Source organism: Quercus lobata, chromosome 3 (assembly GCF_001633185.2).
Source record: "Quercus lobata isolate SW786 chromosome 3, ValleyOak3.0 Primary Assembly, whole genome shotgun sequence".
Taxonomy (NCBI): Eukaryota; Viridiplantae; Streptophyta; class Magnoliopsida; order Fagales; family Fagaceae; genus Quercus; species Quercus lobata.
The window spans coordinates 63355457-63370011 of NC_044906.1; the positions used below are offsets into that span (position 1 = coordinate 63355457).

The following is a 14555-nucleotide window of genomic DNA, read 5'->3' on the forward strand; positions in this document are numbered from 1 at the left end:
TGCAGAGAGAGAAGAGACTTTTCACAAGGATGCCTTTCAATAGTCATTGTGATTGTATGGCTGTAGGATTTTTCTTAAGCTAGAAATCAGTGTATATCCAGCATGTAGCCCTTCTTAACATTCCAATCAATTATCAACTCACAATGTTCCCAGACTTTAAGGGCTGACCAAGGAAACAATCCAAGGAAGTCAATCTCACAGGAGGTTGTACAGATTTGGCCAGCAAAATGATATATTTCAATATCGGTGTACCGTTTCGGGTTTATCGCTATTTAAAATATATATATATATATATATATTATTTGTAAATATTTTAAAAATAAATAAATAATTATTATTTGTATATTTATAACTTTAATTATTTGGTCAAAGTTAATTTGTTAAGCTATTAAACTTGTTAAGCTTATAAGAGCACTAGCATTGGGGTGTATAAACACCTTTCAGATGCTATTTTACAACCTAAGCCACCCATAATCCACTCCATCCGAGTTTGAAAACTTAAAAAAAAATATGCAACCTTACTATTCATAGATTGTAAAAATATATATATTATTTTAATATGTGGTTTGTGAAGAGAAAAAGTGAGTGGGGAAAAAGAGAGAGAATAATACTTTTTATTATTTTATTAGGTTATATGTAAAAATAAAAATTGAGATGTAAAGTGAGTTGTAAAATGGGTTGGTAAAATAGATAAAGTAGTATTTGAAAATGTAAAATAGGTTTTTTTTTTTTTTTTTTTGCATTCCCGGATGCTAGGGCTGTAAGTTTAATATAAAAAATATGAACAAAGATAAAAGTATAAGACAAAAAAAGAAAATAAAAAAGGAGTAGTAGGTGAGAAATGAGATATTACGCGAGAGGGAGTTGGTAGAAAAAGATTAAATAATTAGAAAAACTAAAATGGTGGGTGATAAAACCAAAGAACACAAAATTTTTTCCATCTTTCAAGTACCTTTTGTTAGCTTTTTACTCTACACACGTTAACTTACTGACTAGCCCAACTTCCCATTTCACACAATTTAGAGGCCGTTTGGTAACGTTATTTTAGTAACGTTATTTGTATTTTTTAGAAATACGTATGAGTGAAAAAGTGTGTGAAAAAATGTGTAATATTGTTTAAAAACTAAAAAGTATTAGTTAAAATGCCACACCAAACGGCCCCTTAAACTTCCAAGACTCTCTCTATCGCACGTGAATTGCTATATTTCTCTTCCCACCGCATAAACTTTTAGATTTTTCTCTCCAACATGGGACTATTTCCCTTCCATTAGCCAAAACATGTTTTCAGATTTGATCTCTCTCCCTCTTTCTAAGATCAGGCATTCAACTTTGTTTCACTGCTTCAATGTCGGAGCCGCTATTCATTGCCAGCCAGATTCGCTATCACCCTTGCCAGATTCGCTATCACCAGTGTGAGGCCAAGATGAAAAGATCCCAAATTGGTGTAAGGAGGAGAATTTCGGGGTTACTGTGTGTGTTAAATCGACCTCTTTTTCTTTCTTTCTTTTTTTCGAGTCTGGTATCTAATTTTTGGCCGAAACCCAGTATACATCCCAGTATAGTCAAAACAGGTCTTATACAGCCGATATTTAAACTGGTACAAAATACCAACATTTCTATACTAGTGTATGCACCGATACGAGATATACCGGCCAATACGGTATGAAATCGTCTCCCTTGAGGCCAACCCAACAAATATTAAGGACGACGAAGTACTTGCTAAAATGATCAAGAATGCTAAATAAAATTCCCTTTTTTTTCTTTTATTGCCCAAAATTCCAAAGTTTACAGAAATAGCTTCTACAGTTCTACTAGTCCTCTACAACTAAAATCCATCCTCATCTTTTACACACCTAATTACGATTGAATTTGTACTTCAAAACCAAGCACCACTCATTGAAAATTTGCAACATAACTCACATCAGCGAGGAATTGTACCTAAAATAAATAATCGTTTGAGTGAGCGGAGAGATAGCCTTTGGGAGTAGGGTTGTGGCATCACACATTGGAAATCATCAGGCAGAGGTGATTGAAAAACATTAACTGTAAATGGCAAATCATTGCCTATGAAGCATTTGAGCCAGACATATTAAAAAATTTTAAGTGTAAGCAGAACTATGATTCTACTGTTTGGTTTCTATAAAGGGTTGCCTATGTGTTTTGTTTCTACTGTTTACTTCTTAAAACTAGAGTTGGCTAAAATGTAAACTAGAGCAAATGAAAAAAGTAGGCTAAAATGCGTTTTACACTCTAAATTTGTGGTTGCTTCTAAATCCACAGAGTTTGATGTAGGTTTTATTGGAAGAAAACAAGCTAGCCGACCAATATGATAGGTGATATCTAATAAGGAAAGTTAACTAATTGTAAGTTTAACTGAAAGAAAACAACCTAGGTGACCATTATATTGGTGATACTTAATAAGGAAAGTTAACTCGTTGTTAGAAAAATTCTCATCACAACACTAGAAGATTGAAGATGAGACATGAAACAGAGGAAGGGTTCAAGCAAACCCATGTATATTGTCAAAATATGTTGGGCATCTACTTGGGTCCTTTCTTTTAAGTCAAGTATAAACCAGGTGCAAGCCCACTCTAGGACATTGCAGTTTGAATTTAATCATAGATAACCTCGGATTGTTAGCCCAGTTAAAGTGGAGGCCCAGATTTTTTTTTTTTTTTTCTTTCTTTTGTTTTTAGTGAGTGGAATTCCCTCTATCATTGTCCTACACAAACTAGATAATTACAAATAGGAAGATATCACTGTCCGAACGGTTGGATAAGGACTTAGTTTGGGTACACTAGACCAGTTGGGTTAATTAATGATATATGGTCAAAAATAAACATGTGTCACCATTGTGATGGGTCTAATGCAATAGGACACTTGACTCAAGCTTTGCCCATTAAATAATAGATTAAAATCTAAGATCTTATGGATTACCTAAACTTAAAAACTATTTAATCAATCCTTTAAGGATACAGGCCAAAAGTGTTTGTTATGAAACATGTAAGTCATTGTACATGTAACATAGTTCTTATGCTCTTTCTTAATTTCATGTCGCCCAAGAAGGCAAAGGTAGCTATCATGCTAGGCCAATTTTCTTATCCCATATTTTACCATTAAAATCTTGAACTATGTACAAATTCTTTGACTTCTTCTCCATGATTTTGATCAAGAAACATTTAGTCCAACTCTAATAAAATTTCAAATCTTTCCATTATCACCATTGACTAAAGTGTTCTCTGGCCCACCAAACACCACAATACAGTGCAAAAGATCTCACAAAAGGAAATCTATAAATCAATGCCTCAAACAGCCATACATGCAATTCTAGAAATATTATTTCAACAACAAAAAAGAAAATGGTTACTTAAAAAATGTTGAAGCAAGATCTATTAAAGAATATAAATTTTGGACAAGTTTGTAGGACCAAAAAAAATGCCCTCCAAAATTAAAAAATTCAATTATAAAAACAAATAGTGCAAACAAAAAAAATATAAGGATGATATAAAAAGAAAAAAAAAATTACTAAATAAATCCCACACTCACATCACGTGCAAAAGATGTGGGGTTGTTTATGGCAGCCTAAGCTTACAGTCCACACCAAAAAGAGAAAAGAGATACACGACAAAGCATTTTCAAGCAGAAAAAAGAAAAGAAAAGAAGAGAGTGAAAAAAGAAAAGAAAAGGAGAGAGCAAGTGAAGAGGAGGAGCACGAAGCAATAGGTTTATATATGAGATTTTATTAGTCCATTTCTTCTCTAAATTTCTCTCTATCCCTCTTCCTTAAAACTGAATTCTTTTTGGTAAAACAAATAGAGTGAAGTTTCATGAGAAGTTCTTAACTCCATATATGAAACTTGAAGTTCTACAAATCAAACAAACAAATAAAGTCTTTGACTTTACCACTTTGAATCAAATTTATGGAATCCTTGATTCTACCATTATATGGAGTCCTTGACTTTACCAATTTAAAAATTGGAGTCTTCGACTCTCCTCCATTTAAACAAGTTGATGGAATCTTTGGTTCCACTATTTCCACCAATTAAACAATTTGGAATTATTGATTTTACCAATTTAAAATAATACACATAATGGAGTCCTTGACTCCTAAAATTATTTTAAATAAAGTGGGGTTTTTAATTCCTTCAAAATCCAATATGACTAATTCTTAAGATTCCTGATTCCTTAAACAAAATTGGAGTTTCCAATTCACAAAATAAAATGACTATAAAATTGATGTGAGGAAATTTTTCGATTCCCAATTTCTAAAACATGTTCATAAAAATAAAATTGCTACAAAGGAGTTTTCTTTCCCTTAATTAAATTTGGAAACTTCAATCAAAATATCATTGCTTGTTAAAATTCCTACAAAGAAGCAAATGAAAGAAAGGGAAATTTACTCGGACATTCAATTTCTCAAAAAGAGAATCCTTGGTTCAAAATCCATAAAAACATGGGTCCTTGATTTATCTTTGAGATTAATATAAATTTTCTCACCCAAAACAAAATTAAGTCAATACTTAATTAAATACCAAGTCTTTGACTTAAATGTCCATCATTTATATCGGACAAAATCATATTTAAGGATTTTAAATCTAAAACCTCAATTTAAGAACTACGAATTAGCTTCATCCCCACCAAGGGGATGTAGGCAATCTAAATAAATTATTAGGTGCAACCACAAATGAATAAAAACTATATCCCTCCAAACATAAAATAAAATATTAGGACATATGCGAATCACTTGTTAGGAACATATGTCACTATTTTATGTAATTGGCTTTTTCTTTGACAAAATGCACTTTACTTGTATTTGGGTAGATCTAGGATGTATTTAATGCTTCAAAAAACTGTGTTTCAAGATCAAGTGTTGAAGACATGCAAGTTTGTCCAAGATTCAAGCTGAAGAAGTGTTGTTCATTAAATCTCGACAACTAACTATCTATCGAGCTTAAGAAGCTGTTTTAGCCTCGTGGCTCGACAGCTGCTCGACAGCATCTCAACAGACAGGTATCTGTCGAGCTTTATGAAAAACCAAATTTCAATTCTGTTTTAACTCTAATCCGTGATTATATGTTTGGGCTTTCTTTTCTCACAACCCTAAACATATAAAAAGATTACTTTAAGGGTCGTCAAAGAGTTCACAAGTTGCACAAGTGTTGAGCAAAGTTTGTTCAAGCAATTTGTAACTGGAGACAGAGTTTGCTTTAGTTCATCATTCTTGTGAAGAAGTTGCTATGTTTGTGCACCGTAGGATTTTGTGACCAAGCATCTTCTTGATCTTCATCGTTGGGATGAACTGAAGAACTTTGCAGCCAACAACCTTCTCTAGTTGGTAATTGAAGTCGCGTACTGGGATCCGCGCAATTGGTTAGTCACGTACTTGGGAGCCGTTCATCAAAAGGGGAAATTGTCATTACAGAACAAGTCCAATTGGGTATTGAGGTAAGGGTTCAACTGTAGGTTGGTATAAGGTACTGGGATTTCTTTACTTGTAACCGCTTGTTGTGATAATAGTGCAATTTCAGGAATGGTGACCTGAAAATCACCCGGTGGGGTTTTTGCCATTAGGTTTTCCCCATTCGTAAACAAATTACCATGTCAAATTTATTTTCCGTTGCATTTAGTTATTGGTGATTTGTTTATGCTACCACACGCTTTGCATGTTAATTTGATTAATTAATAAACTTGGCTAATTAATCAATTAATTTATCACAATGGGTTAATTTTTTTTTTTTTTTGGCCTATCATAAAATAAGATGAACTTATGTACAAAAGCAACACGGTTTATCTTAAATGGGCACAACTTTATGGAACTACGAAGCTTTTCATGAGGTTGTTGCTGTGGTTTTTAGCCCCGAAAAGAACCCAACAATTATGGCATTGTTGAAAGCTCTAAAAAACCATCCATTGATGAAGGAAATGCTCCCACCTCATGACAAGTTGGTTGTTGAGATGAGAGGAAAGTATTTGGGCCAATCTCCTTGAGGTTGATGCTTAGGCTAAAGGAAATCCAATCATATACTAGCTACTTAAATAATAGCAAGGCCAGTTGTACATTATCTTCAAGGTTCAAATGAACCTCTTGACTTGGAAATTAAAAAATATTATTTATATATATATATATATATAATATTTGTTTTATTAGTTTGATTTACACTTAAAAAGTATTTTTCACCTTTGATCATAGCTCAATCCAAAATCAAGTAACAACACAAATCGGCCAATCTCAAAACCCAAAATAAAACAAAATACTCTCACTTTCTCTCTTTGATTTGATTTCTAATCTCAATCTCATGAATATCATCTCATCTTCTTTTTTTTAAATCTAAATCAGTATCTCTCTTTATTATAAATTTATATTATATATGCATGTAATATTGATTGTATGCGTTATTTATTAATTTTTTCATAATATTATTTGTGTGAATTGTAATATGTGTGTGTGTGTGTATTATAAATATAATATAACTTTATATAATTTAATAATTAAAAAATATAGAGAGTTTGTTACATGTGTGTATATTGTTAAAAAAACAAATGATGTATCAAGTATTTGATTGGTTAAGTAAACACTTGAGGTCCGTTTAGATACCGCTTATTTTGCTGAAAACTGAAAACACTGTAGCAAAATAATTTTTAAATGTGTGAATAGTGCCGTAGGACCCATTTTTAATATTTTTTTAAATAAAGTGGTTGTGGGTCCCGTGAATAGTACATAAACAGTGCATAATGTCTCCTGAACAGTGTAATCTGCATGCATCCAAAAAAAAGAAGAAGGAAACGCCAAATGCAGACGCTGGCTTTTTGTCCGTGTCCAAACGTCACCTTAATATATTATTTATGTATGAGAAATACTAACGAGTGCCCTTAAGACACTTATTAACAATCCAGTTAAAGAAAGTTTTTATAGGAAAAAAAAACAATTAATGTTTTGACAGCTTTTTTTATTTTTCATAAAAGTGATGTAAAAACTTTCCTAAAATTGATTGTTAACGAGTACCCTAAGGGCACTCGTTAGCATGATCCTTTATGTATAAATGAATGTGGCTATGTGGGTCAATAATTAATACAATGCCAATGGATTTAGTTTTGTCATTTAGATTAAATATTTTTTTATAAAAAAATGACAAATAGGAAATAACAATTGAATAAAAATAAAAATGTTGTACAAACTTAAGAAAATAAAATGGTCACACTTATCCATATTAATAATAAATAATGACAATTAATAATGAACTATCATGTAACTATTTCAGAATATGAAAACTCTTAAAAGGAAATTGTAAAACTTCATATATTTCTTTTTCTTTTTTAAACTTCTTGTATTTGCATTTTTTTTTGTCGATAATTCGATAAATTCAAATACTATTTTTATTAAATTATTATTAATTTAAGTTTCTTAATGACACCCCTGAAAAAAATTTCTGAAGCCGCCACTAAATAAAATGGATATGAATATCCTTTGTTGTTTATCGAATAATGGATATATAAAAAAGCCACTTCTTGTTGTATAATTTTTTTTAATGAATAAAAAACTTTATTTACAAGAGAAAAGGTAAAGCTATATATACAGAAGAACATAATTCACTTCTGATAACAAACTCAAAACAAGAGGAACAGCTATCCAAATCAAAAGAGCCAAAAGCATTACACTTAAGAAACTATTTAACTAAAGTATGAGCTGCTACATCAGCTAAATTCTTGGCATCATCATTTCATTGTTACGATATAGTTTAACTTTTAACTATATGAGCTTGCAATGTATTTCAATTGATAGTTTAGTAATAATGACAATTTTTTTTTTTTTTTTTTTGGTAATAATCCATATTTGTGACTTGAATTCACGTACCCCTCACCTACTTGAACACATGGACGGAGCCATGGTAATTTTTTTTTTTTAAATATTATTATATACATGGGTACTAATTTTAGCAATTTTGTTTTAGAAAATTACACTTTTTGATCTCTTAAAAATATTATTGATTCTTTTAAGAGTATTGGTTCGTATTTGGGCTCACTACTTACATTATCAACAATTTGTAAAAAAGTTTTTAGTTCAAACCATTTTCCACATTTTAAAGACCATTAAAAAATGTTTATAAGTCTAAAATCTAAAAAAGAAATATACAAACCCAAAAAAATTAGTACAACAACAAAAATTATCAACGATAAACTATATATATATATATATATATATATATTAAGCATAATCAACCAATTTTACTTAAAATAAACAATTTGACCCTTTAAAATTTTTTAAACAACTAGCAGCTAAGCGACTAAGTAGCAACAAAGTTGAAGGCCGAAGTCATTGCACACAACCAACAGCAAAACCACCCTCCCTAACTCTAAGTTTTGGCTCCGAAGTCATTGCACACAACCAACAGCAAAACCACCCTCCCTAACTCTAAGTTTTGGCTCCATCCCTGCTTGAACATGTGTGGTCCAAAAAAATAAATAGACATTCCTACTTCAAGAGCACTCCATACGGCTGAGTGGAAATAGTGGGCTCAATTAATAGCTTGGACAAAGGGCCGAAGGCCAATAATCTTGCGTAAGCCAATACGTTTTTCCTGCTTCTTTATCTGATTATAGAAACTGTATAACACATGGATCCTAGATCTCTAATGGGTCAACCTCATTAATTTCCTGGTCAGCTTCCTCAACCAAACAGACAAAACTTGTTGACCAAAAAGATGAAGATGATTGGAAGAAATTTCTCATATGAACTCTATAAATTAAGGCTTTTCAGTCTAAAAGAAAGCTAACTGAGAGAGAGAGAATGGAGGAGAAGCAAGGTGAAGTTGTCTTGTTTGGAACATGGGCCAGCAATCCCTGCACTAGAGTTGAGCTAGCTCTCAAACTAAAAGGCATACCCTATGAGTATGTGGAGGAAGATTTGAAAAACAAAAGTGAGTTACTCCTTCGCCACAATCCAGTCTACAAGAAAGTACCTGTACTTGTTCACAATGGGAAATCCATTGCTGAGTCACTAATTATTCTTGAATACATAGAAGAGTGCTGGAATACCACCCCAAAACTATTGCCTGAGGATCCTCACCAAAGGGCAAAAGTCCGTTTTTGGGCCAACTATTATGATCAAAAGGTGGGTTTTTTCTCTCTCTCACACACAATTTCGATGCTATAGTGTTTTTCTTTTTTGAGGATAAACGGCAGATGCAATGGTGTATTGAACACTAATAAAAGCATTTTGGTATCATCAGGTTGTGCCAATCTTCTACATCATCTTCGGGGCCAAAGGCAAGGAGGAAAGAGAGGAAGCCATTGAAGACTTGAGCCAAGTGCTTAAGGTGTTTGAAGAAGGTATTGAAAAGGATTTTCCGGGGCAGAACCCATTCTTCAATGGCGAGAGCTTAGGGTATCTTGGTATCTCTATTGGCTCACATGGATGCAACTACAAAGCTGTTCATGAGGCCATGGATGCGGTACTCTTATCAGAAAAGAACCCAAAGTTTCTCTCATGGGTCAATGCTCTGAAGAACTGCCCTCTGATGGAGGAGACACTACCGCCTCATGACAAAGTGGTTGCCATGCTCAGAGTCTGGCTTAATTCTACTCAAGCTTAATATTGAAGCGGAAAGACAGGTTTACCATGTATCAAGCTCTGATTGATGATGGTTGTACCTTTTAGTTGTTAGAAATAAATCCTGTCTCTTAGCCAAAAAAATAAATGTAAGCAGAACTATGGTGCTACTGTTTGGTTTCTATAAAGGGTTGGCTGAGTGTTTTGTTTCTACTGTTCAATGCTTAAAACTCGCATATGCTAGAAAGATTTCCATTAAAGTTAGAAATTGCAGCTTGTTAAAATTACAGAGAGAGAAGGTAGACTTTTCTCAAGGATGCTTCTTAATAGTCATTGTCATTGTATGGCTGTATGATTTTTCTTAAGCCAGAAATCAGTGTATATCCAGCATGTAGCCCTTAGAGCATTCACATCACTTTGTGTAAAAATTTCTATCTATTTTAATATAAAAACCTATTTTTTCTATTTTATACAACCAGTTTTTTAGAACACCTATATCGGTCAATCTATTTTAGAAGATATTTCAATAAAATATTTATTCTTTATTAATTTTTTATTATTTTCTCTAATGGTTATACTTTTTTAATTTAAACTTATATTTCAAGTAAACTACCGAAATTGGTAGCTCGGCCAATGGAGCCACCTGTGTCGGAGGTCCAGTGGTCAAATCGCCAAAATAGTAGTTTCGACGACTGCTATCGGATTGGTGCCTCCACCCACCATACCACCAACACCGATGGCTAGACCACCAAAATAGTGGTTCCGGCAATTGCTGACAGATTGGTGTCTCCGACCATCATACCACCATCAATGAAATATTTCAATGTGTCATTTCAAGGTTACGCACTGAATATATATTTATTTACAATTAGTATAGTGAACGACATAAAATTTTTGTTAAAAAAAAGTACTGATTTGAATTAAAAATTTTAATATAGACTTAAATAAAATTCCAAATAAAATCATTAGCTTTGTTTGGGGAAAAAAAAAACTCAATTACGATTCTTTTGTAATTAAATCATATTGTAGAGATATTTGCAAACTAGGAAGCTTCAAAGAAGTTTCCTTTCCCACTCAGTTTTAACCCCCACCACATAATCACAAAATCACATCTCATCTCTACTTCCTCTCCCATTTTCCTTCGCTGTAGCTCTCAAGCACTTGGGTTTGGGTTGATGGGTTTTTTGTTAAAAGTTTGATTTTTGGCTCTAAGTTGATGAGTTTTCCATTGAAGGTTGATTTTGGGTTTGGATTGATTTTTTATTTGATTTTCCTTTGTTTTTGGTTGATTTTGTGATTGGAATATCATGTGTTGTGATGGCGGTGATTGGACGGTGTTGGGTGGATTTGAAGCAAACTAGGATGGACATAGTTGGGTGGATTTGTAGCAACCTAATGTATTTTGCACAATTTTACAACCATGTAGTTCTTCTCAACATTCCAATTATGAACTCACAATGTTCCCAGTCTTCAAGGGCTGACCAAGGAAACCGTCCATCCAAGACATCACTGCAAGAGAACCAAATAGGAGGAAGAACGCAAGTCTACAAATGAGGCCAACCCTACAGATATTAAGGGGGCTTTCTAAAATGAACAAGTATGCTAAATAAAATTACTTTTTTCTTCTCTTTTATTGCCCAAAATTCCAAAGTTTAAATAGCTTATCTCCAATACTTTTTTTTTTTTTAAGTGAAATCTCTTTTTGTTGTAATGAAAAACTACCACATCACCCACTAACTAATTAAAAAGTGAAAATTAAAACCCACTACTATTTGCTATTATGTATTTAAAACAAAAGAACACTTTCAAATAAAAAAAAATACTAAAGGTACGCCAAACTCTCCAGAAGTAGTTTACAACCAGTCTTCTACAACTAAAATCCATCATGATCTCTTATACACCTGATTATGATTGACTCTGTACTTCAAAACCATGCACAACTCATTGAAATTTGGCAACATAACTCACATCAGTGAGGAATTGTACCTAAAATAAACAAACGTTTTGAGCGGGCGGAGAGAGCATTTGGGAGTTAGGGTTGGGGCATCATATATTGGAAAACATCAGGCTGAGGTGATCGAAAAACATTAACTGTAAATGGCAAATCAATGCCTATGAAGCATCTGAGCCAGACTTTATTTAAAAAAATGCTTGCAATAGAAAGCTAAAAAGACATCACATAGCAACAATATATTTACCAAGAGACAAATTATAGAAACAAGCAAAATCTTAGCATAATGGATTTGTCAACAAATACATGGTTCAAACCAAAACAAAAGACGGATCCAAATCAGAAAACCTCAAATTACTTTCCATGTTTCTCCACGCGCTGCAATAGCCAAAATTACACTAAAGCTGCTAGAAGCTCGCTAAGATCTTGAACTTAACTCTTTGAGGCTTGCTTTTCCTTGGTCTTCTGAATCTTCAAGACCTTTTTCACAATTTTTTGCTCTTCCACCAAAAAGGCACGAATGATCCTAACAAAAAATTAGAACCACTTTAGAATACTTTCCCCAAGCACATGAAAACAAAAAATTCAAGGAGAAAAAACTGATAATACTAGGGTCTAACAAGAACAAACCTTTCCCTGACAGCACTTCCAGAGAGTACTCCACCATAAGCCCTGTTAACAGTCCTCCGATTCCTAGGTAACCTAGACCTCTTATATTCAGCAGGTCTCAAATGAGGAATCTGCAAACACAGCCAAAATTGTATTATAGCTGAAAGTGTAAAAATAATTTAGATGGAGTAGAAAAAATATCACACATTATAGCCACAATTGTGCAAATAACAATAATACAATATCCATCATAATTTTGAATAAAACAAAACTCAATGAATATTATCAACAATCAAGCTACAAGCTTTTCTGACTATGAAAAGCAATCTAACATCTAAAAAAATCTTATATTCAGGAAAGAGAAAGACGCAATTTCTTGTCTCACAAAGTAAACAGCTACTGCAACAATTTAAAACACAGCTCTAGTAGAATCTTGAAGAGTAAACTCATAAAAATAATTCACTAAATTGTCATTGAACATACAATTGAACCATAATTTTCATCTATTGGGTTTTTTAATTTAATTAATTAAAGTACCTATTGGATTTTTTGATTATCGCTACAAAATCCTTGAACTACCGTGGACCCAAGCACAAGGTATATCTCAACATGAATCATCATCATCATCAGGTGCCACACACACATTTATCATAGGCAACTAACACATACAGTTTCCCTTGAAACCATAACCTCATCCACCACTTTCCTCTTGCAAGGGCAGTAGGCACCATTTGACCTAGAGTTGATCAGCCATACTAAAACAAATGACGAAGTTGACTAAATCTGTCAGTCTCACGGCCAAAGATAAAAGGAACAAGAAAACTGAAACCATGATAGGCAACTTGCTTTTGCTTTGTCGAGCTATGCTATTGCTATTAACTCAACTAATAACTGAACATGGATTGAGATACTAAATGAACTAAAACCTAATAGGGTCTCACTAATGAGTGCCTAAAGCACATCTCTTTAAAAAAATTATTGTGGATCTATAAAATGGACAAGAATACACAGAAAGATGTGCACAAGGCACTCATTAGTCATTAGCAGGATCCTATTAAGTTTTAGTTCATTTAGCATCTCAATCCATGTTCAGTTATTAGTTGAATTAATGACAATAGCATAGCAAATCAAACCAAAAGCAATTTGCCCCAATCAGATGAGCATAACAGAGATATCTCAACATCCGTGCACTTGAGCTACAATTCTTGTAACTTACAGTGGCTAGAATTGCTGAAAATTTCAGCCACCAATCCACACCCAGTATAAAACTGAGTAAATATGGTCATGCAAAAGTGCTCACACCACTTTGTAACCGCTTAATGTTCAACAACAATAGCAAATTCAATGTTTATAAACACATGGTAATATCAAAAACCCCATTTGCCAAAATCACCGCAAGAGAGACCAATTCTACTCAAATACCCAAAATATCAGTATCAGTTATAAACCCGACTCCACAACAATATCAATTAATGTTCTTTGCCATTAGATCTATCTTATACCCTACATTCATCAAAACAAAATTAATAAAAGAAATACCATTCCCATTCCCATTCCCATTCCCAATCACTCCAATCCACTACTGTTTCCTCACAAATAACTTAACCATTCCTACTTAACCATCTCCAAATCCACTCAACAATACTCATAAACACTAATTGACAACAAAAAATCAACTGGGTCTCAATAATTTTTTATATTTACCAATAATTATCAATAACACCAATCAGATTCCTCTCAAAAACTCAACATTTCCAACTATTTCCACACATTCAATCACGCCATCAAAGCAACAACACAGGCTCAGATCTCTACATATTAAAGAAAACCCAATACACAAAATTGAAAAACTAAAACAAAAAACAACATACCCCTTGGATCCTCTTGCCAGTTACAGGACACTTGGGTCCACTTGCCCTCTTCTTTGTGGTCTGGTACACTAGCTTCCCTCCTAATACACCCCAAAATCATAACAACAATAAAACCAATCAGAAAAAACAAAAACAAACCCAAAAACCAAATCTTTCACATATACACACTACAATCATTATATTCAAAAAAAAATAAAAAATAAAAAATTCATAACCCAATAAAATTGACCACAAATTAGAGTTAAAATGGGTTTTTACCAGGGGTTTTGACGACGCGGTGTTGATTGGATTTGGTGGCGTAGCTGTGCCGCTTGCGGTATGTGAGACGCTGCACCATTTTTGCGAAGCTCTGAGCTCTCTCTCTCTCTCTCTCTCTCTTAGGGTTTTGGGGGATTAGAGAGGGAGGCTTTGGAATTGTTGAGAGAGAGAAAGAGGAAGATAGATATATTGAGGGTTTCGGAAGTGTTTATTGCCCTAGATCGGACGGTTGTGAGGAGATCTTGACTTTGATTGGTTTTAGGACGGTCTAGATCTGGACACCGTGGATGGGGTTTTCTTTAAAAGTTCCACACGTGCA

At 33.3% G+C, this 14555-nt stretch overlaps 2 protein-coding genes across 2 annotated transcripts; one reads left to right on the plus strand and one right to left on the minus strand.

Moving 5' to 3' along the window:
* Nucleotides 1-8730: 8730 nt before the first annotated feature.
* Nucleotides 8731-9912, plus strand: LOC115981626 (glutathione S-transferase U10-like). The gene is made up of 2 exons (XM_031103906.1): nt 8731-9109; nt 9228-9912. Exons 1-2 carry the CDS (start codon nt 8786-8788, stop codon nt 9588-9590), a joined length of 687 nt encoding a protein of 228 aa, XP_030959766.1. The 5' UTR covers nt 8731-8785; the 3' UTR covers nt 9591-9912.
* Nucleotides 9913-11712: 1800 nt separating this feature from the next.
* LOC115982769 (60S ribosomal protein L34) lies at nt 11713-14438 on the minus strand. Its single transcript, XM_031105480.1, has 4 exons — nt 14237-14438; nt 13979-14058; nt 12129-12238; nt 11713-12024 (listed from the first exon to the last, which is right to left on the minus strand). Exons 1-4 carry the CDS (start codon nt 14313-14315, stop codon nt 11931-11933), a joined length of 363 nt encoding a protein of 120 aa, XP_030961340.1. The 5' UTR covers nt 14316-14438; the 3' UTR covers nt 11713-11930.
* Between the last annotated feature and the right edge of the window lie 117 nt (nt 14439-14555).

Bases quoted from the DNA above. Each gene is read 5' to 3' on its own strand.
- LOC115982769 (XM_031105480.1), bottom strand. From the start codon at position 14,315: ATGGTGCAGCGTCTCACATACCGCAAGCGGCACAGCTACGCCACCAAA. The intron at 12,239-13,978 runs GTATGTTGTTTT...CTGTGTTTGCAG, and splicing joins CTGGCAAGAGGATCCAAGGG to ATTCCTCATTTGAGACCTGC. The intron at 12,025-12,128 runs GTTTGTTCTTGT...ATTTTTTGTTAG, and splicing joins GGAAGTGCTGTCAGGGAAAG to GATCATTCGTGCCTTTTTGG.
- LOC115981626 (XM_031103906.1), top strand. From the start codon at position 8,786: ATGGAGGAGAAGCAAGGTGAAGTTGTCTTGTTTGGAACATGGGCCAGC. The intron at 9,110-9,227 runs GTGGGTTTTTTC...TGGTATCATCAG, and splicing joins CCAACTATTATGATCAAAAG to GTTGTGCCAATCTTCTACAT.